The sequence below is a fragment of the Budorcas taxicolor genome, chromosome 17 (assembly GCF_023091745.1).
Source record: "Budorcas taxicolor isolate Tak-1 chromosome 17, Takin1.1, whole genome shotgun sequence".
Taxonomy (NCBI): Eukaryota; Metazoa; Chordata; class Mammalia; order Artiodactyla; family Bovidae; genus Budorcas; species Budorcas taxicolor.
In genome coordinates this window covers 70,099,376-70,119,558 of record NC_068926.1, presented here as the reverse complement: position 1 = coordinate 70,119,558, position 20,183 = coordinate 70,099,376, and the positions used below count along the sequence as shown (strand labels likewise).

Genomic DNA, 20,183 nt, shown 5'->3' with positions numbered 1-20,183 from the left:
GGGTGGCTGCAAACCAACTGGCAGCTGCCTGGCTTTGCTTCTTAAGTGCTAGCACAGTTTTAACTGTTAGTCTCCTAGGCTCTTATCTCGCTTACAGTGAGCTGGCTAGTAGTCCTTTGGCTCACTGTGAGCAGGAGGGTTGCATCCAGATGTGAGTTTAATTTACCTGATGTAAAACCGAGTGGTCTTTTCAGATTCTTAGGGGACAGTAATTTTTTATTTTTACACCAACTGTGTTTAGTGACTTTTTTTTGCATTCTCTTAGAAGACAATGGAAATCTTATTGTAAAAATTTTCACAGCTAAAGGTCAGAACTTAGAGGCCTGTACTTGGCTCCCACTGCAAGCACCCGTGAAACTTACCTGTGTGCCTTGACAGAGAATTCAGAGCTGAACGTGTAACGATAGGTGACATGCACACCATGCTGTTTTAGGCTCTACATTCGACAGGTCATTTAATCCCCAGAAGAACCCTGTAAGTTAGATTACAGCTGTTCCTATTTCATAGATGAGGAAGCGGGCACAGAGAGATTTAAATAACTTGCCTGAAGTCACGTAGCTAGTGAGTAGTGGAAACTGAATTCTAGTTTTTGTGCTTTGAGTTAAGAGTTCTTTACTCCAAATTCCCCACAGCTGTACTGCCTATAAAATATAAATGGGAGGAATGGGAACTGAGCACCACCTTATCCTTTAGCCCTCACCCTCGACCAAAACTTGGTTAATTCTGAATGGGAACCTAGGCTAGGAATTCTCTCCAGGGTTTTCATGGAGGTACTTACTCACTAAGGTATCTATTCTACAATAGGTTCGCTTAAAAGCAAAGCTGGGATCAGTAAAAAGAGATGCTCTGTTTGTCCTGTATAAACAACTAGACTCATAATTCTCAGAAAATGACCAATCAGTTGGGGAAAATAAGGGCAATATAATGTTTGAATATCAATGGACAAATGATATAAAATGTTAGAGATAGTACCTGGCACTTAGTAGTCCCCATAAATGTTGGGTAGTAATTGGCATAAACAGAATTGCACCTATATTTGTAAGTTATATTTACTAACATTACAATACATTAGAAGCTGACAGCCACAAAAATCTGTACAAAATGAAAAGTTGGATCACACATGCAAATAATTTCAGTCAAATAATTAAAAATAATTTGATTTTAGATATGCACCTCTTACCACAGAGCCTGACACATAACAGGTACATAAAACTATGTCAAATGAAGGAAAAGGAAATCAAAACAGAAATCCTAAATCACTTAGGGATGAACAGGAATGGAACAAAGAAAAACCTTGGTGGTATAATCAAAAGTATGCTAAGAAGGAAACAGGTAGCCTTAAATGCATTCATCAGAAATCCAAAGAAAAATCAAACTAGAATGAAGCAAATACAAAAATATAGACGTTTCAATGACAGTAGAAAATAAGAAAAGCATTTATCAGTAAAAGCTAGTAATTGTCAAAGAGCAAAAATATTTCACAGTATCTGTATCGGCATAATATGAAGCCTAGGATATGAACAGTCTAAACAACCTCTGACAGACCAAACTAGCAGCTGTATGGGTTACCTTAAAAATGCTATTAAAAATGTCTGGAAGGAGCAGTTGAAACATACCAGACTGCAGTTCACAGCCTCCTCAAAGACTCAATTAGAGGAGGCTGTGGGGTGTAGCAGCATTCAGCTGAGCACTGGAGCATCCCAGCTGGCTCTGTGGTAAAAATGACTGACCAGATTGTCTCTTATGATTCTTTTTGGCTTCAAAATGCTCTAGTTCTTGAAATTGGCATTTCCAGTAAACATGAGTAAAAGTGACTTTGTGTATGTTTTAGCTGTAATAAAACTAAGCTTCTCTAACAAAGTTGGTCACTGATCAAAGTATGGAGATAAGTTTCTCAACACTTACTGTCAGATCCTTAGAAAACGTCCAGATACTTTGGATTCACTTTCTTTTTCATGTTCCTCCTGTGTATCTTCTGGCTTTTCTCCTACACAGTGTGACCAGAGGAAATAAAGTACAGTGCAAAGCTATTTTTGCTACTTGTAAAATTTCAAGCTTTTTAAAATTGAATTATTTTAAATAGCTGTAGCTTTTACTTTTAAAAATAACCATTTTTCACCAAGCCAGTTGTGTTTTGGGTACAGTTCCCAACTTTTCACAGTGAAACATCACTTTATAATGCTTACCTTAAAATTTAATGATTGCAAATTAGTGCACTTGAAAGTCGGCATTATTCAAGGCGTGAGAGTTTACAAGTGGAATGTGATTGAACCTGCTGAACAATACCTGCAAAGACAGAAGTATGAGTTCTAGATTTCAGATAAAACAAAGTCCCTAACTCCGTCATATATGTGCATGTCTTGGGGAGAAACCTGTTTGCTGTTTATGCCTTATTGTCAAGGATGGGCCTCATTTTCGGATTGATATTTACTTTATCTTGTCTTTTCTAAATATTGATCAGAGCACTGCATAAAGATCAATTTGGGTATTTAATTAGATTTATAATAGGGTATAACTGAAAATTTCTTTCCAAAAAATGCTTAAATCTAGTTTTCAAGAAGGACTGGTAATAGAAATTACTGTTATGAAACACTGTTGAAAAATTATTTCTGATCATAATGCATCATTTAATTGCTCTTATTAAACCAAAAACTATGGAGGTCAGATTTAAAAGAAAACAAACATGAAGTTTGAAACTTTCCATGAAGTTCAAACAGATATTAGAGATCATTTAAAAGTCTGTCTTTCACATTTTGATACTTCTTAAACTTTGACTTGGAAATATGAGCTCTGCGTTTTAGCTTTTGGGTTCTGAAATTAGCAGCATTGGATTTCACGGTGTTTATTACAACCTTGAGGGTGTTAAAGTTTGAAGCAAGGGTTTTCTTTCATCAGCTCTGCACACCTGATGCTTAGTTGAAGGCCACTCATCAGCTTGGCAGCGGAATGCTTTACTTTGGTGCTGATTTTGATTTTGAAACTGTGCCTCCTTAGAACATTCATGGATTTTCTAATGAGGCAAATGACAGAAAATCAGAACACTTTCTGTGGCAAAGAGGTTTTGCTTTATATGCTTAGAGAATACATGGTTATGCCCAAGTTTGGGTTACTCAGAAACGATCCAGGAGGGGAAGAGAAGTTAAAGATGTTCAAAATCCTAAGTTCTGAGGGTGTTTGCCTTCAGGTCAGCAGCATCAAAGGAAGTTTCAAAGTAAGTGACCCTTCCTTAAAATTTGAACCTTCTTGTCCTTTTCACCTGGAAACTGTTACCTCAGCTTCTTTCATTTCTCCCTTTAGATGATAGAAGATGTTTTGGGAGAAGGGTCAGTCTCCGCCAGTCGGTTCAGCAGGTGGTTCTCTAACCCGAGCCGGTCAGGAAGCCGATCCAGCAGCCTTGGGTCAACACCCCATGAAGAACTGGAGAGACTTGCAGGTACAGTTGCTTCAGATGCTGCCCTGGACATAGACTTGAGCTTTCCTTGATATGGTTCATTTCATCTTCATTAGTCAGGGGTCCATTAGCATTCATGGGTTTCTGGATACTGAAAAATACCCTTCAATTTGTGTCCTTTCAGTATTGTTGAAGATGTGTTTCTGTGCTTTATTGAGGACCAATTAATTATGCATATATTAATTTGCCATATTAGGTCTGGAACAAGCCGTCCTCTCTCCTGGACAGAACTCGGGGAATTATTTTGCTCCTATACCACTAGAAGACCATGCTGAAACTAAAGTGGATATTCTAGAAATGCTACAGAAAGCCAAAGTGGATTTAAAGCCTCTGCTTTCCAGCCTTTCTGCAAATAAAGAAAAGCTTAAAGAGAGCTGTAAGTGCCTGTTAGAGTCTGTTTTAGGTATTTGAAACATTTGGATGCTCAGTCTTAATTAAGGCAGAATCAGTTCTAACAGACTGCTATTTCATCAAAAGTCAAATAGATGGTGTGTTTTGTTTAATGTTCTTCAAAAACACTTATCAAACAGTACCACCTCTTTTGAGAATCTACCAGATCAGCGGGTCACTGAACTCTGTGGCAAGAACTTTTCTTCTAAGTCCTGCTCACCTGGAGCCTGAGTAGAACCCTCCAGTGAGTATTTAGTCCTCTTGAGCATAACTTGGCAGCTGCTCATACCTCTGCTCTGGTTTGCCATGTTCTTGCTTAGGTGATAAGCCCTGAACGTGCAGCCTTGATGGTAGAATAACCATTGTGCAGGCAGCACTCTAGTTCTTGTTGGGCTGTCTGGGGTTCCTATCCCTCCTAACGAGTCTCCAGAAGACCCTTCATAGTAGACATACCCCTGCAGGGTCTCAGTGCCTTCAGTTTGTCTGTTTTTGGTATCAGTCTTTTCTGACAACTTCAGTTCAACTGTGAAATAAATCATTTTCGCCTTATCCCACAGAGTACAAAGAGAGTTCCTACCACATATTCCTTTGCTTGGCTTAACCTAGACTTTCTCAACCTTTCAGCACATTCAGGGGTTGTGCTTTCCGTGGAGGAGGTGGAAGCAGGGCTCAAGGGCTTGAAGGTTGACCAGCAAGTGAAGAATTCGACTCCCTTTATGGCAGAACATTTAGAGGAGACCCTGAGTACTGTGGCCAGCAATCGACAGCTCAAAAAAGATGGAGATATGACTGCGTTTAACAAGCTAGTGAGCACCATGAAGGCAAGTGGGACTTTGCCTTCTCAGCCTAAAGTCAGTGTAAGTATTTGGCACAGACCCCAGCCTTTTCTCCTTTTCTTTCTATTCCACTTCCCATCCAATAAATGGATTTTTAAAAAGGTATCCTGAGTAAGTTGGAAATTCTTTAGTAGTCATTTGATCCTCGATGCTTTTGTGTGTTCTCTAATTACCACTATACTGTTTGCTACTTGAAATAGCAGGTTTATCTGTATTGAAAAAGCAGGTTTATCTGTATTGAAATAGCAGGTTTATCTGTATTGAAAAAGCAGGTTTATCTGTATTGAAAAAGCAGGTTTATCTGTATGTATTGTGCGTGACAGTATAGAGTCTGATAGATTCAGATATAACTTGCTTATCTTAACTCAGTGCTTAAAAAAAAATGGTGTAAAAATACCTTTTGGGATGAACTCTAGAGAAAGTTTTCTGTTTATTCAGCTGTTTGTTGTTCTTTAGTCGCTGAGTCGTGTCTGACTCTTGCAACCCCATGAACTGTAGTCCGCCAGGCTCCTTTGTCCATGGAATCTCCCAGCAAGAATACTGGAGTAGGTTGCCGTTCCTTCTCCAGGGGATCTTCCCTACCAAGGGATGGAACCTGCATCTCCTGCGTTGGAGGATTCTTTACCATTGAGCCCCCAGGGAAGCCCTTATTCAGCTACTTAAGTTAAAATAATTTTACCATATTTTTATAGTAAAGTCTTTTCACTACTACTGATTACTCCCAGATACCTGGGATTATTTGCCTTCTTGATTAGGTATTTGACAGATATTCATGGCATTTGTAAAGTATCTAAGATGGATTTTTCAAGACAATTGCATTCTGTTTATTTACTAATAGAAAAAGCTGTGACTCCAAACTTATAAAACACCTGTAGGCATTAAGTTGGCTTACAAGGTGATTGTATGTCAGTAAATGCAGGTGTGTAGCCCATACTGGTCTTCCCCATAACACATTTAGAGGGTGCCTCTCAGGCATGGTGTGTGTTACTGTTGCTAACCCTTGATGATTACAGAGTGAAAGGGAAACAGTAAATCGAATAATATTAATTTAAAATAAAAACATAGACTTACTCTAGTTGCTAAGTTATCTCAAATTTACCAAATTGAGTTTGCCTGTTTCTCTTGACACCTTCTTGTCTGGGAACTACTGGTTAACCATGGGGGAAGCATGTGTTTCATTGTGCCTTGTACCAAGGGAGAACTGCTGATTTTTGCTATTTTGAATCTGACTAGCTGTTAGTGATCAATCCTAACAGAGATACCATTGTTCCTGGCCTACCTACCTGCCTCTCTACCTCCAGAAGGAGACATCTCAGATAGGTAGAGTTATTCTTGTGTATCTGACCACACCATGCCAGTTACAGGGGAATGTTCCTTGTAAGCTGCTTTAAATAATTTCCATGCAAGGAACTATTAGGTGTAAATGCCTTCGAATGAGGACCAGATCACTTGGCTGTAAACAGTCCTCCTCCGCTGCTTATTGCCTTTGTGTCTTGGGGATTAGGTGCTGACTACAGCAGGGTGGGTCAAATCTTATAAATAGCTTCTTTTAGTGTTAGTAAAGAAATGGGAGCGGGGGTGGGGGTGGGTTCAACTGTTTACCCGATGATGCTTTTGAACATTTTGTTTTAGATGTGATTCTAGGGTTTGATATTAACACAGTTGCCCCTGAGCTGTGAAGATAACTTGCTTGATGTTGGGGGTTCAGTGCTCTGAAATATATCTGGCTTCAGCTGAGGGAATGAGCCTCAAACAGGTGCATAAAGGAGTGGATGATATAATTTAAGGTGCTAGGCAAAGGGGAATACAAACTCAATCTAGGAAAAAAAAAAAACAAGGAAATAATCTATGAAGTGCACCAGGCGTTATCCCAAAATACTGCTTAATTTGCATGTTGGTGTTTGTCACGGGCTGCTTCCAGGCTTTCGGTGACTGCAGCTGTGTGCGTTACGTTTACTCTTTCTGGTCTGCCTCCAGCCACTCTGGTTCAGTCATGTTGTTTATCCCCAAAAGAAGACATATTGATTCAGTCTAAGCTCTATTTCAAATTAAGTTGTAGACTCTATCCTCCAAATATAGCAAGCCACCTAGTATAAAGTTGTGTCTTTGTTTTTGTTAGTTGGAATTAAATGACTCTTGAGGAGATCTTATTAAAATCATTTACAGTCCATTCCAATTCCAAAATCAACAATGAAACACTTGCATATTTGGGGGCTATTTGTCATGCCTGAGGACACTGCTGTGGACCTTCGCAGTTCCCGCTGGTGGAAGGGAAACTTGACAGAGAAAGCACTTCAGCCAGAGCTAAATGGACACACAAGGGTGTCCTGAAGCACCAGAGGTAATATAAGTTGGATGCAAAGTATAACTGCTACTGCATTAAAAGAATCGAAAGTGGAAGATTTTAATTTCACCCTGAATAGGAGACCCACTTTGGAATAACTGCTTAAAAATAATAAAGTTTAAATTTCCTAAAATATGAAACTCTGAAATATAACGATTTTGGCCGAACTCGCATTTTTTGGTACCATCTATGATCTGTAAATCTTGTTAAAGATAATAGCTAGCAAAGGTTGCTGTGAACATTAAAATCTGTAAATTATCAAAATTTCCTACTCGTGGCCTCTTACTAAACAAGTGTTCCCCCCGTTTCGCCATTTTCTTTTTCCCTTCTTTTGGACGCAATGTTAGAAATAGTGAAATGGACTTAGGGTTACCAGAGAGGAAAAAACCTTGTCTGAGGGTCTCTGAGTGGACTTTGCATGTACATGTGAAAATTCTTCTGTTCCGAGATCATTGAGACCTGTGCGACAAGTGGGACAAGTTGATCTAAGTTTTCTGTGATTTGGACATCATTCTGCTGTTAAGTGCCAACTCCCTGGGGAGTTTTCAGTGTTTTCTTGTGGTCCCCAATTAATCTATAAGCTAAGTATGTGAGAAGGTTAAAACCAGTTTTCCTTTGACTTTTTTAGCGAACCCTTGAAAGCCATTTGATGTCCCCTGCTGAGATTCCAGGCCAGCCTGTCCCTAAGAACATCTTGCAGGTACTTCACAATCTTATACCAAGGCCTTGGAGTCCTGAACAGTAGTCCTCCAAACTGGTTTTGTGTAGTGGGCCAGCTTTGGGCCGTAGAGACTGATCCGTGTTGCCTAGCAACGAAGGATACAGTTTTGCTGCCTGACATAGCTCTCTGTAGCTATAAATGTGGGGTGGGTTGGTGGCTAAAAAAGATGATCGAGTAAAGCCTTGGTTTCCCGTTTGCAGGTTTGCAATTTCTATGGAAATTTAAAGTATCTAACCTATATTTGTAGCACTAACTTGAAGGAAATGTTGGTACCTGAACGTTCAGAGAAATTCGTTGCATGTACATGTGCCAAGCCCTTCAGTGAAGCAGGAGGGAGATTCATCATTGGCTTCCAAATTCATAATCCACAGCCTCTGAGTAGGAGGAAGAACTAGGTTTGCTCACAGGATTTGACTTTTCTGCCTTTAGGAACTTCTGGGCCCACCTGTTCAGAGACCTGCTTCTTCCAATCTCCTGAGTGGCCTTATGGGGAGCTTGGAGCCTACGACATCATTACTGGGCCAGAGAGCACCCTCTCCTCCGTTGTCACAGGTGTTTCAGACGAGAGCGGCCTCAGCAGACTACCTTCGTCCCAGAATACCATCACCGATTGGTAAATGCTTTTGTGCATAGGTGTCCATCTGTCATTTCCCTTCTTCCCCTCGGGTATACCCATCTCCTAAAACTGGCAAAGTCTCTTTCGTTGGTACCCTTGAAGAGTTTAAAAAGAAACGTGCTGATTTGTTATGCTTTTTTCAGGGAGTGGTAAGGACACAAGTGGAAGGTAATTATCCAGCTGCCCTTCTGGATAAATAGGTTTATGTTACAGTTTTGTATTTTTTCTCTGGAGAACTAAATTGGATCCAGCTCTTTAGTCATCTTCCTTATTTGGGAAATTCAACAGAAAAAAATTATTTCGGCTCCTTAGGTTTTTCCTTCATGGAGAAGTCAGACTAGTGGCTCTCTGCCAACCTGATGAAGCTATACACAACCAACTGGGAGGTGTTACGGCTGATTCAGAGCATGAATGGGAGGAGCACTTCCAGAAAGCTGTGTTAGCAAGAGTGTGCAGGATCTGTGTTCCTGTACCCTCGGCCACTCTAGGCTGCTGGCTGTTCTGACCCCTGCTGGTTATATTGTGAGAGAGAGTGTTTGTTACCTTTCCACAGTTAGGGAGATCTAATGGAAATAGTGTGAGTCTCAGAACACTGGTGTCTGCTTTGGTACTAGCTGGTGTGGTTACAGAGAGCCAGATCACTGGCTAGAAAAGCTCTTCCCTCCCAGACAGAGGTCTCGGCTCTGAAGAGACAGCTTAGTGGGGGATGGGTACACCAGCAGCTTGAATCATTAAGTGCTCGGAGAGAGGTCCGTGAGGTCCCCACTGTAGGGGCACGGAAGAAGAGTGACATCATCAGCCCAGGAAATCAGTCCTTCACGAAAGAGATGGTGCTCAGCGAGGAGCACCACGCAGTGGAGATAATGCCTCTGAGGGACAGGTGCTATCTTGGCACGTACTGAATCTGTAACCTTCCCAACAGGTTTCACGTCAGGACCACAGCAGCTTCTCGGAGATCCATTCCAAGGCATGCGCAAGCCCATGAGCCCAGTCACAGCCCAGGTCTGGCTGAACTTTTTCTCAAGCTTGTTTCTCAAACTTGTTTGCTTTCCACCCTTGTGGAAATACAGAATTAAATGGCTGTAATGCTGGAAGTGGTTTTGAACTGTAACTCAGGCTCAGTGAAGGCTAGAAAACTGGCCATTATATAAAGTCATAAATCACCAACATCCAGTTTAGGCAGGTTTGCAGCATCTTAGTTTCTCTTAGCTGCTGCTTAAAACATACCTCTTCTGAAAGATCAAAGAGAGACCTTTGTAGAAGGTGTACTGGCTGTCGTTCTTCTGCTGACTCCCCTCTGCCACATCTCTCCAGCAGATGAGCCAGCTAGAATTGCAACAGGCAGCTTTGGAGGGGCTGGCCGTGCCACATGACCTCGCAGCGCAGGCAGCGAACTTCTACCAGCCTGGTTTTGGCAAACCGCAGGTGGACAGAACCAGAGATGGATTCAGAAACAGGTAAATTTCTAATCTTACCCTTGAGATTTGTAAATTAGTTATCCACAGTATCATTTCTGTTGTACACACTGATACACTGTACAACATATGGTGACAAGTCTTACCTACCGAGTGTTCAGTAGAGGAAATTATATAGTTGAATTCTGTTGCAGGGGCATAGGCTTTGCATCCTGTATAATTTTATTTATACTCTTCATTTAAAGGATTCGTTTTTACATATGTAGCTGGCATAGATACTTATTTGAAGTTATACTTATGAAATGATGGAAACTAAAACTCCACCTCGCTTCCCCACCCTCAGGCTCCTTGTTGAGTATCAAACTGTCCCTTAAGTCAGGTTTGTTGATCAAATAGTCCCTGACTTCACTCTCCTCCCATCCTCTCCACCAGTTTCAACAGGCAGTGAAATGAAATGAACCATAAGTTGGGGAAGAAAGAGTAGCAGTATTGTCCTTTTTTTTTTTATTGTAAAATAAAACAGGCAGAAAACTTATGAAGCAAATGTATAGCTTATTGTAAGGCAGACTCCCTTGTCAGCTCCCCAGAAGCCCTCCCTGTGCCTTGTCCCAATACCCCTTTCTCCAGAAGTGACCATTGTTCAGTCTCTAAAAGAAAAGTAGTCACCACCTTCATATTTTTAGTTTTATCACCAAAGTGGGCATCCTTAAACACAGTACTCCTACCCCATATAGTATTTGGTACTTGAAACTTATTTGTTTTGATGTGATTATTAAAAATGCTGTCTCAGTGTCTTACTTCATCTGGTCATATGTTGACACTTTCAGAAAGCACTGGAACTAGTAAGCTCTCTGTCCTCTTGCATAAATGTGCCCGCCCTCTAGTAAGAGCCCTCCAGTCTGTACAGAGAGCTCAAGGCTGCTCTGCTGAGCCCCTTCACTGAACTTCTGTCTACAGCATAGCAATTTGTTGACCTTCAAAGCACTTTCAGTTCAGTTCAGTCGCTCAGTCGTGTCCGACTCTTTGCGACCCCATGAATCGCAGCACACCAGGCCTCCCTGTCCATCACCATCTCCCGGAGTTCACTCAGACTCAGGTTCATCGAGTCCGTGATGCCATCCAGCCATCTCATCCTCTGTCGTCCCCTTCTCCTCCTGCCCCCAATCCCTCCCAGCATCAGAGTCTTTTCCAATGAGTCAACTCTTTGCATGAGGTGGCCAAAGTACTGGAGTTTCAGCTTTAGCATCATTCCTTCCAAAGAAATCCCAGGGCTGATCTCCTTCAGAATGGACTGGTTGGATCTCCTTGCAGTCCAAGGGACTCTCAAGAGTCTTCTCCAACACCACAGTTAAAATGCGTCAATTCTTTGGCGCTCAGCTTCCTTCACAGTCCAACTCTCACATCCATACATGACCACAGGAAAAACCATAGCCTTGACTAGACGGACCTTAGTCGGCAAAGTAATGTCTCTGCTTTTTAACATGCTGTCTAGGTTGGTCCTAACTTTTCTTCCAAGGAGTAAGCGTCTTTTAATTTCATGGCTGCAGTCACCATCTGCAGTGATTTTGGAGCCCAAAAAAATAAAATCTGACACTGTTTCCACTGTTTCCCTGTCTTATTTCCCATGAAGTGATGGGGCCGGATGCCATGACCTTCGTTTTCTGAATGTTGAGCCTTAAGCCAACTTTTTCACTCTCCTCTTTGACTTTCATCAAGAGGCTTTTTAGTTCCTCTTCACTTTCTGCCATAAGGGTGGTGTCATCTGCATGTCTGAGGTTATTGATATTTCTCCCGGCAATCTTGATTCCACTTGTGTTTCTTCCAGCCCAGCGTTTCTCATGATGTACTCTGCATAGAAGTTAAATAAGTAGGGTGATGATATACAGCCTTGACATACTCCTTTTCCGATTTGGAACCAGTCTGTTGTTCCATGTCCAGTTCTAACTGTTGCTTCCTGACCTGCATACAGATTTCTCAAGAGGCAGGTCAGGTGGTCTGGTATTCCCACCTCTTTCAGAATTTTCCACAGTTTAGTGTGATCCACACAGTCAAAGGCTTTGGCATAGTCAAGAAGCACTTGAGATAGCCACAACTTAATTTGCTCTTGGCAACAACTCTGTGAGGTAGATGGGGTAAAGAACTGCGTTTGACAGGTACAGAAACTTAGGGTTTCAAATGTGACTTACTTGAAACTAGCAGGTAGGTCCAAGACAGTGCCGATTTTTGGGTCAGATGGCAGGCCCTCCCTGCCTGTACGCTCTGTGCAGTCATGGCCCCCAACAGACACAGTTTCTCCTTGTCTGCTTTTTTTACCTCTTAGTCACTCAGAATACTCTCTCCCCTCACTGTCTTACTTGGTCTCAGTGTGGCAGCACTGGGGCTTACCTGATACAGACTGGAAGGCAGCCAGGAGTTTAGGGTTCCCTTTTGCTTATGAGTCAGTGAACTTCAGAATCATTGACTGTCCTGAGGCTTTGGCCTTTGCAGTACACGGTCTGACATGACTGAAATGCAGTGAAGCTTTGATTAGCCAGTGAGCTCATGTAATTCATTCTTCTCTCAGCCTATGTGGTCATCAACTCTTTGCTGTTTTCTTCCAAGAGAGAATAAGTAGAAAGTCTGGGGAAGAGAAGGAAGTCTGCTCTTTTAAACTTTATTTGGGAGGCCGAGGGCCAGCCCTGTGTGCAGACCCAGAGTGGCAGGGAATGCTCCGGGTGACTGGGTCCTTAAAGTAGCTCAGTCTTGGTGGCCTGTCTGACTTGAACTGGTGTCTCTCGGAGCCTCAGTTCTGCGCCAGGGACTGTGGTACTCGGTGTTGCTCCCTACCCTACAGAATGCAGGCCCTCTCCAGCCTGCCTCCCTGGCATAGTCAGCAACAAGCTACACACCTGCCCTGGATAACCCTACACTCCCAAGACCTTCCCACATCCCTTACCTGTTCCCTCTACCCCTGGTTTTCCCATCATACTCTGCTGGTACCCTTCATGTGCCATGTTTGCCCTAGACTAGTATCTCCCTCATTAGATGACAGCTCTTACAACACCCAGGACTATGTGTCAGTAAGCTTTTGTCTCTCCTCAGAACTTGGCATATAGTTTTGCACGTTATTAAATGCTTGGGAAATTGAAGAAAGGAAATGGGATGTTTCCTGGGCTGGCCTTGAGTTTTATGCAGTTTAAACTTGAAGTTTGAGCAGCTAGGGACTCACACAGATAACTGGTTTTTGTTCACAGGCAACAGCGAGTGACCAAGTCACCAGCACCCGCGCACCGAGGGAATTCCTCTTCCCCTGCCCCAGCCGCCTCCATCACAAGCATGGTCAGTGGCCTCTGCCCTTATGATTGACTCCTAGGCTTCTCCCTGCTTGGTTGCTCCTGTGTTACTAGGTACCCCAAATTGTCCTTGAGCGCCTTCCACAGGAGTCAGTGATTTAATAGATGTTTACACCTGCCTGTTGATTAAGGCCTCCCCTTTCAGGATGTAGTCTCTCAGGATTCTAAGTTCTAGTGAAGCCCCATGTTGGGGAAAATGTGTTCCAGCAGACAGAAGAGTCAGGGCCAGGGCATACAGGGTGGTGTGGTATGTTCCAATGAATGATCACTGGAGTGGGGAGCAGAAGAGGGATGAACGTGAAGGATGGGAGGTGAGGAAGATGGGTGATGGGAGCTAGAGCATGGGATGTCCAGTAAAACATGGTGCGAGTCCACAAATTTAGATTCAGTTCTCAGAGTGAAGGCTGGGACAGAGTGGTTTGCTTATTTGCAGTGACAAGTCAAGCTTTACAACTGACTCATGAACCAGCATTATTTATTTTTTTAGGTTTCACTCACCTCACAGACCTTTATCACCTATTCAGGGCTGATGAGGGGAAAAGGCTATTATTCTGTACTTCAGGACCCCAAGTGGTCTTTGCACCAAGCACCTTGAAGGCAGGATCTAGGAGCTTTTCTGTGCGTAATTCATGCCCTGTCTCCTGTCATCAAGGATACGGGGTTGTTTAATGAGAAATTTGCATGCACAGTAAAAACATCAGTGTAAAAACTGGCAGTAAAGAGGTGGGAACAAATGACCCCAAATGGTGAGTGCTGGTGCGGAGGGAACCGTCAGGAAGCTACTTGGGTTTTCTGGTAGCCAAGTCAGGGTAGGAAACATAAGAGTACAGAGAAATCGAGGTTCTGTGGTTGCATCTGAAATGTCCTTTCCCAACTTAGGGGCGGGGCCTGCTATTTCAGGGTTTTCTCCTGGCCATGTCTTTCCCCCTTCCCAGCCTAACTCTGGCTTGTGGAATGGCTGGAGCAGAGGCTGCAGAGGCAGGTAGAACTTTCTGTGCTTTAGCTAGCTGTGCGCTAGCTGCATCTTGGTTTTGATTAAAGTGAACTGCGCGCAAGGGATGACGCTGCCTGTTCGGCCCATCCTGATGCTTTCTGCCAGCAGCTAGAGGCCAGAATGTTGGAGTTGGCTTCCGCCACGTGCTGCCGAAAGGGAACTCTTCAGCTTCAGTAGTTTGGCCACTTGATTAGGGAGAGGCAATTAAAGAATGTGTGAATACTGTTTTCCTCTACAGCTTTCTCCTTCCTTCACTCCTACCTCAGTGATTCGTAAGATGTATGAGAGCAAAGAGAAAAGCAAGGAGGAGCCAGCCTCTGGAAAAGCAGCTCTTGGTGACAGTAAAGAGGACGCTCAGAAGCCCAGTGAAGGTACTTGAGAGCTGTTGAGGCTGGAGCACCAGCAACGTGTGTGACAGAGCACCAGCGTGCAAAGCCTTGGGCAAGGCCCCTGCTGCTCCAGACCTCAGTTCTGGGTCTAACAGGAGGCGTGGACCAGCTCACAGGCACTTAGCCACTTGAAATTCTGACCAGTCTAATAGTGCCTTGAGTGCTGGCATTAGGAAGAACAAGCATTCAGGATCCTTATTTAGGCTTGAATTATGAGTACATTTATTTGGCAAATTTATTAAAGTTCAACCAGTTTTATTTCTGAAAGGTTCTCTCCAGTCTGGAGACTAATTACCCAGTAAGAACTATGCAGTGGGTGACGCATATAGGAGGTGTGTGAGGCTTTCAGAAATACGTGGAAAATGTAAGAGGTTTTTAGGGGTTGCATAGTTCAGATTGTTAAAGACACAGTGAAACAGACTCTAATAAGTGAGGTTTACTTAGGTCTCGGTATTGGTCTAAGAGCTTTCTGCCTGTGAGAAAGCTTCTGGGGAAAAAAAGGAAATCCGGTTGGTCCTATTAAAAGGCAGTTCAGGTTCCTCACCAGACAATAATTGTTCTTTAGGCATTCTGTTGTGATGAATTTGCATAATTTTACTCACTTTTCCCCTTAGGCTGAAAAGCATGTTAATCCCAATTGTGAGCTTTCTAATAAATGAGTTACTGGTTCATCGGGAGGACAAAAAAAGTTTGTGAATACCAAAATATTCTGTCTGGATCCTTGCAGAGAACCTCCTGTCATCCAGCTCTCTGCCCACTGCTGCTCGGGACTCTTCTCCCACCACAAATCCCAAATTGTCAACCATGCAGCGGCTTTCCTGTTCCACCCCACTGTCCCAGACCAACCGTTACACCAAAGAACAAGATTATCGACCTAAAGCAACAGGGAGGAAGACACCCACCCTGGCATCCCCCGTTCCAGGAACACCTTTTCTCCGCCCTGTCCACCAAGTTCCCCTGGTCCCCCACGTCCCCATCGTTCGGCCTGCTCACCAGCTTCACCCGGGGTTGGTCCAAAGGATGCTGGCCCAGGGAGTACATCCACAGCATCTTCCAAGTTTGCTCCAAGCTGGTGAGTTTCTAACTTGGCATGAGTTGCTAGAACTGATGAAGTGCTGTACCATTGGAGGGCCTTATCCCTAGAAAGACATTCCATTGGGTCCAATCTGATCTATTCCTTAGTCCACTGAAAGATCAGGAAACTAGCTTGAACAGTCTTCATTCTTAAGGAACTTTCAGATCACCAAAAGTGTATAGTCAAGCTTGAAAATTTTCAGGTAGATTATTTCTGTTTCTTCTTTCTGCCCAATAGGTGTGCTTCCCCCTGGGATGGACCTGACCCATTTACAGGGGCTATCTGGCCCAATCCTGAGTCAACCCTTTTACCCTTTGCCTGCCACTAGTCACCCTCTCCTAAACCCTCGTCCTGGGACACCTCTGCATCTGGCAATGGTGCAGCAGCAGCTGCAACGCTCAGGTAGGTCAGGAGAGGACCAGGTGAGCTAAGGGTTAGGAGGTTCTGAACCAATTTCCAGTGAAGGGGATAAAATGACACTGTTTACTAATATATCCTAGCAAGACTGGATTGGGAATTCCTGTGAAGACAGCTGGAAAGCCAGGTGCACCCTGGCTTTTTTTTGGGGGGGGGTGGGGTATGTTTGCCTCTTTGGAGAGGAAGCTGAGAATCCTTCTGACGGGTTCAGCATAGGGAGTGCCGAGAGTAGATACTCTCCCTGGCTTGTGTTGTTGCTTCTGCTTGTCATGGGGAGTAGGGGGTGTGTCGTCTAGGATGGACTGTCAATACAAATGAATACCTCAGCCTTCCAAGGTACTGTTCTGGCACTTTGGAAAGGAGTTTCCAAAAGAAGCCTAGAATCAATCACCTTGTTAAGAACTGTTCGTAGTTTCGTGCACAGTGAAGCACGGCCTAGTGGAGAACTACTTCCCCTCCTTGTGCTCTGAATGAGAACCTTCCTTCATATCTCCACAGTTCTTCATCCTCCAGGCTCTGGTTCCCAGGCAGCTGCTGTCAGCGTTCAGACGACTCCTCAGAATGTGCCCAGCCGGTCAGGCCTGCCGCATGTGCACCCCCAGCTCGAGCACCGCCCCAGCCAGAGGAGCAGCTCCCCTGTGGGCCTCGCCAAATGGTTTGGCTCAGACGTGCTGCAGCAGCCCCTGCCCTCCATGCCCACCAAAGTCATCAGTGTAGATGAACTGGAGTACCGACAGTGAGCAGGGCAGGCTCGCTCGCCAAGCCTGGACCTGTGGCGGCACCCGGGTCAGGACTCTGCTTCCTCATCTCACGTGGGTTTACAGCTTTTACTTTGTAGCACTCTTGTGTGAAGCTGTTTAGGGGCACCCAGGCATCTGGTGTGGTCTGCGTCATGATGGAAGGAACTTAACCAGTCAGTGGAGTCTACATGGTTTGAATCCAGGATGCAGTATTGTCAGTCCTAGAAAGTCTTTTTTTGTAAGATATGTGAATGAAGTGTTGGTGTCTTCACCAAAAGGTGGCACCTTAAGGGTTCTGAGGAAATAAATGTATAGACCCTTATGTACAGACCTGTGTATAAACAACTTTTGTACATACATATAGGATAGCTTTTTTGAAATTATACAGCTGTACATAAAAGTAGCTGGTATTAGGTAAGCCTGTGTCAACATTTTGGATTTTTTTTTCACTTGTACAGTTCGGGCTTTTTCTTTCGGTTGATTAAAGTTGCATATGCTAAGTGTGTGAATGAAGTGAATGGCACTGTTGTGTTTATTTCTTCCTGAATCCCTTCCTCTTCAGTAGGTTCTTGAGGGAAATTACCTAGAGTTTTTTCTGTAAGACTCATGGACCTGAACTCTGCTTGGGAGGAGGAAGCCATGGCCCTCTTTCTTGAGCCTTAATGACCCCAATGGGTAAGTTTAGACTGAGCTGACCCTATAGGTAGTCTTGTGGCTAATATCAGATGATAATGTGTAATTTCTAAAATTAAACCCAACTAAAGAAAATAATTTATTGGGTCATCAGGTATATGGTCATTTGTCACGTTTACTGGGGCAAAAGTCAACGGATGGCTTCCTGTTCTCCAAGTCAGAGTCCCCAATAGGGAAAAATGGAGCCTTAGAATTCCGATTCATTCCAGAATTGTTTCCGTATAGAACTTCCCTCAAGACTCTGGTGCCTGTGTTAACTTCTTCTGTGTTCTTACTCCTCCGCTCCGATATTCTGTGGACTGTAGCTGCATACGCAACACTGGGGAAGAGGATTCTACGCACGTAACTACAGCCTGGAGCCCCCTTTCCTGACTGAAGGCTTCATTCCTCCCAATCCGAGGTGGCAGACCTCAAGCTCCTCGACTGAGCTCAGCCAGTCTCTCAGCTCTTCCCATTTAGGGCCCTCAACTCTAGTTTGACTTCATAGTAGAGGCTCAAACAATGAGACCATTCTGATTCACAAGTGAAGTTAGCAAGATGACTGGATTTTGACTAAAATGTTAAAAAAACAGCCTAAGGGTTCGGGGTGCAGCCTATTAACCTGGAGCTGCCCACCCTGCCCTGTGCTTCCAAGAACAAATAGCAGGTCGCTTTTCAACAAAACCTGGCTTTGTGGATTGAGCATGAGGTCTGTCTCTTCATAGTACTTCAACTTGAGTACTTCAACTTCAGCCCTCCCTCCCTGCACTGGGATCTGAGTGAATCAACTTCAGAAATAAGCCCTGTTTAGAATTCTCACAAATGCCTTGTTTCATAAACAAAGAATCTGGAAAACAGTCTCAAGCAACAGGGGCAGAACAGAAAAGTGGATCCAACTCCATCCTGTGTGTCCTTTCACCTCCTTTCCTTTCATATTGAACCAACAGTACAGGGTGTAAAGTGGGGAGGGTTGGTTTGAAGCTGCTAGTGAGGAATTCCTTTTTAGGCTAGAAGCTAATACGACAGACATGAACAAATGTAGGCACCAAGCAAAGGGCAAAGCCAGTAGCTGGTGAGATGGAGTCAGAAGAAAATAAAGGAATGTTGCTAAGAATAGCACAGCAGAAGCTAAATGCATAGATCTTAAAGCTATTTTGGTGAATGGGAGTAGAGGCAAAAAAGGAAGTGAATACAGTCTTCAGAAACTAAGAGCCAGCTATGGAGTAAAAGGAGAACATGACATGATGTCTCAGCTAATAAGCCATCTTACAGGGAGCAACTCTGGGGAGTCTAGCAGGCATGAGAAGCTTAGAAGCAATCAAAGCTGGAAGGATGTGCAAAGCCTCCTCAAAGTAGAACAGCAGAGGGCTAGAGAGAATCTTGTGGAAGTTGAGGGGTCAGGTAGGAAAGAACATTGCCTCTGCCCCTAAGGAAGCAGTTGAGCAACCAGTACTTTGAAACAGTAATAGTCAGTGAGAAGTAGGGGGAAATGGGAAAGTACAGGAACTTCCGTGCTAGTCCAGTGGTTAAAACTCCATACTCCCAGTGAAGGGGCCCTGGGTTCAATTCCTTGTCAGGCAACTAAGATCCTGTGTGCTGTGAGGCACAATGAAAAAAAATAAAGCTAAATTTTTTTTATGGGGAAGTACAGCCAGGTCTTCTTATAGGAGATATCTTATAAGACAAGCCTCTTAAGGTAGAAAGAAAGTCAGGTCCACTGGCCTACAAATGAAAGGGATAAACTCCAGGAACGAAGATAACATTCTGGAGTTAAACAGACTCTTCAATATTCTATGCCCTTTACTAACAGCTGGTTCAAGAATGGGTATGAGACACAGAGGAATTGGCTGTGCAGCTTCTGGGAAATGGCTTCACCAAAAGTTAAGACTCAGCCCTCTTTAGCATCCTCTAGATATTGGTATAAAGCCCAAGGCTATAAAGATATTCTTCAACTGTGAAGGGAGCCATCTGCCCAGCAAAGCAGTGAACAGGATGGCATCATGGAAAGAATTTGGATCGTCAGTCTACCAGCTAGCCCATCTGAGCTCCAGACAACTTATGTGAGAGACCAGGTTTTCTTCCATTTCAGCCAGTTAAGTGATTGTCTGCTATTAAACACAGCTTAATACTTTTGGCGACCTGATGCCAAGAACCGACTCACTGGAAAAGACCCTGATACTGGGGAAGATTGAAAGTGGGACAAGGGGATGACAGAGGATGAGATGGTTGAATGGCATCACCAACACAATGGACATGAATTTGAGTAGGCTCCAGGAGCTGGTGATGGACAGGGAAGCCTGGCATGCTACAGTCCATGGGGTTGCAGGGCGTCAGACACAACTGAGCTGAACTGACCTGAAACACAGCTAAAAGCATTCGAAAAGAAAAATGGAAATTCAAGCCATGTTGTGACAGTCAAACAACCCTAGTCGTGGAGTTCAGGAAGAGAAAGCTTTGCCCTCCTTGGTGGCCCTACCCCAGGCAGCAATCCAAACACAAAACTGTACCTCTCCCAGAACTCCCAAGTCTGAGCCCAGAAAGGAGGTAGGGTAATGCTCTTCCCAAACACCAGGGGGCCACTGATGGGGGAAGGGGAAGGTGTGGAAGGATGGAAGTAAAGCCCATTCAAAGCAAATGCTGAAGCCTTGGAATGAACCCAGATTTCAACATCTTTCTCAACATTCTGGCATTTCATTGCCCAATGAAAGTGAATTTGAGGATTCCTCAAAACCCAATATAAGCTCTGCCTGGAAAATAAACCTTGCTGGAAATCCCATATCTCAGAAAGCCA

General features: G+C 43.8%; 1 protein-coding gene across 4 annotated transcripts in view; it reads left to right on the top strand.

Moving 5' to 3' along the window:
- EIF4ENIF1 (eukaryotic translation initiation factor 4E nuclear import factor 1) overlaps window positions 1-17,243 on the top strand; it is a 39,434-nt gene extending 22,191 nt beyond the window's left edge. For 3 of the 4 annotated variants that reach the window (XM_052655158.1, XM_052655157.1, XM_052655159.1), the window contains exons 8-19: window positions 3,298-3,433; window positions 3,648-3,827; window positions 4,466-4,698; window positions 7,650-7,721; window positions 8,172-8,355; window positions 9,281-9,360; window positions 9,673-9,815; window positions 13,007-13,091; window positions 14,338-14,470; window positions 15,216-15,560; window positions 15,801-15,965; window positions 16,479-17,243. In XM_052655158.1, the coding sequence (XP_052511118.1) occupies window positions 3,298-3,433; window positions 3,648-3,827; window positions 4,466-4,698; window positions 7,650-7,721; window positions 8,172-8,355; window positions 9,281-9,360; window positions 9,673-9,815; window positions 13,007-13,091; window positions 14,338-14,470; window positions 15,216-15,560; window positions 15,801-15,965; window positions 16,479-16,720 (1,998 nt within the window). In that variant the 3' untranslated portion in view covers window positions 16,721-17,243. The remainder of the gene's footprint in view (window positions 1-3,297; window positions 3,434-3,647; window positions 3,828-4,465; window positions 4,699-7,649; window positions 7,722-8,171; window positions 8,356-9,280; window positions 9,361-9,672; window positions 9,816-13,006; window positions 13,092-14,337; window positions 14,471-15,215; window positions 15,561-15,800; window positions 15,966-16,478) is intronic. The other variant, XM_052655160.1, reaches the window with a different exon arrangement.
- The last annotated feature ends 2,940 nt before the right edge of the window (window positions 17,244-20,183 follow it).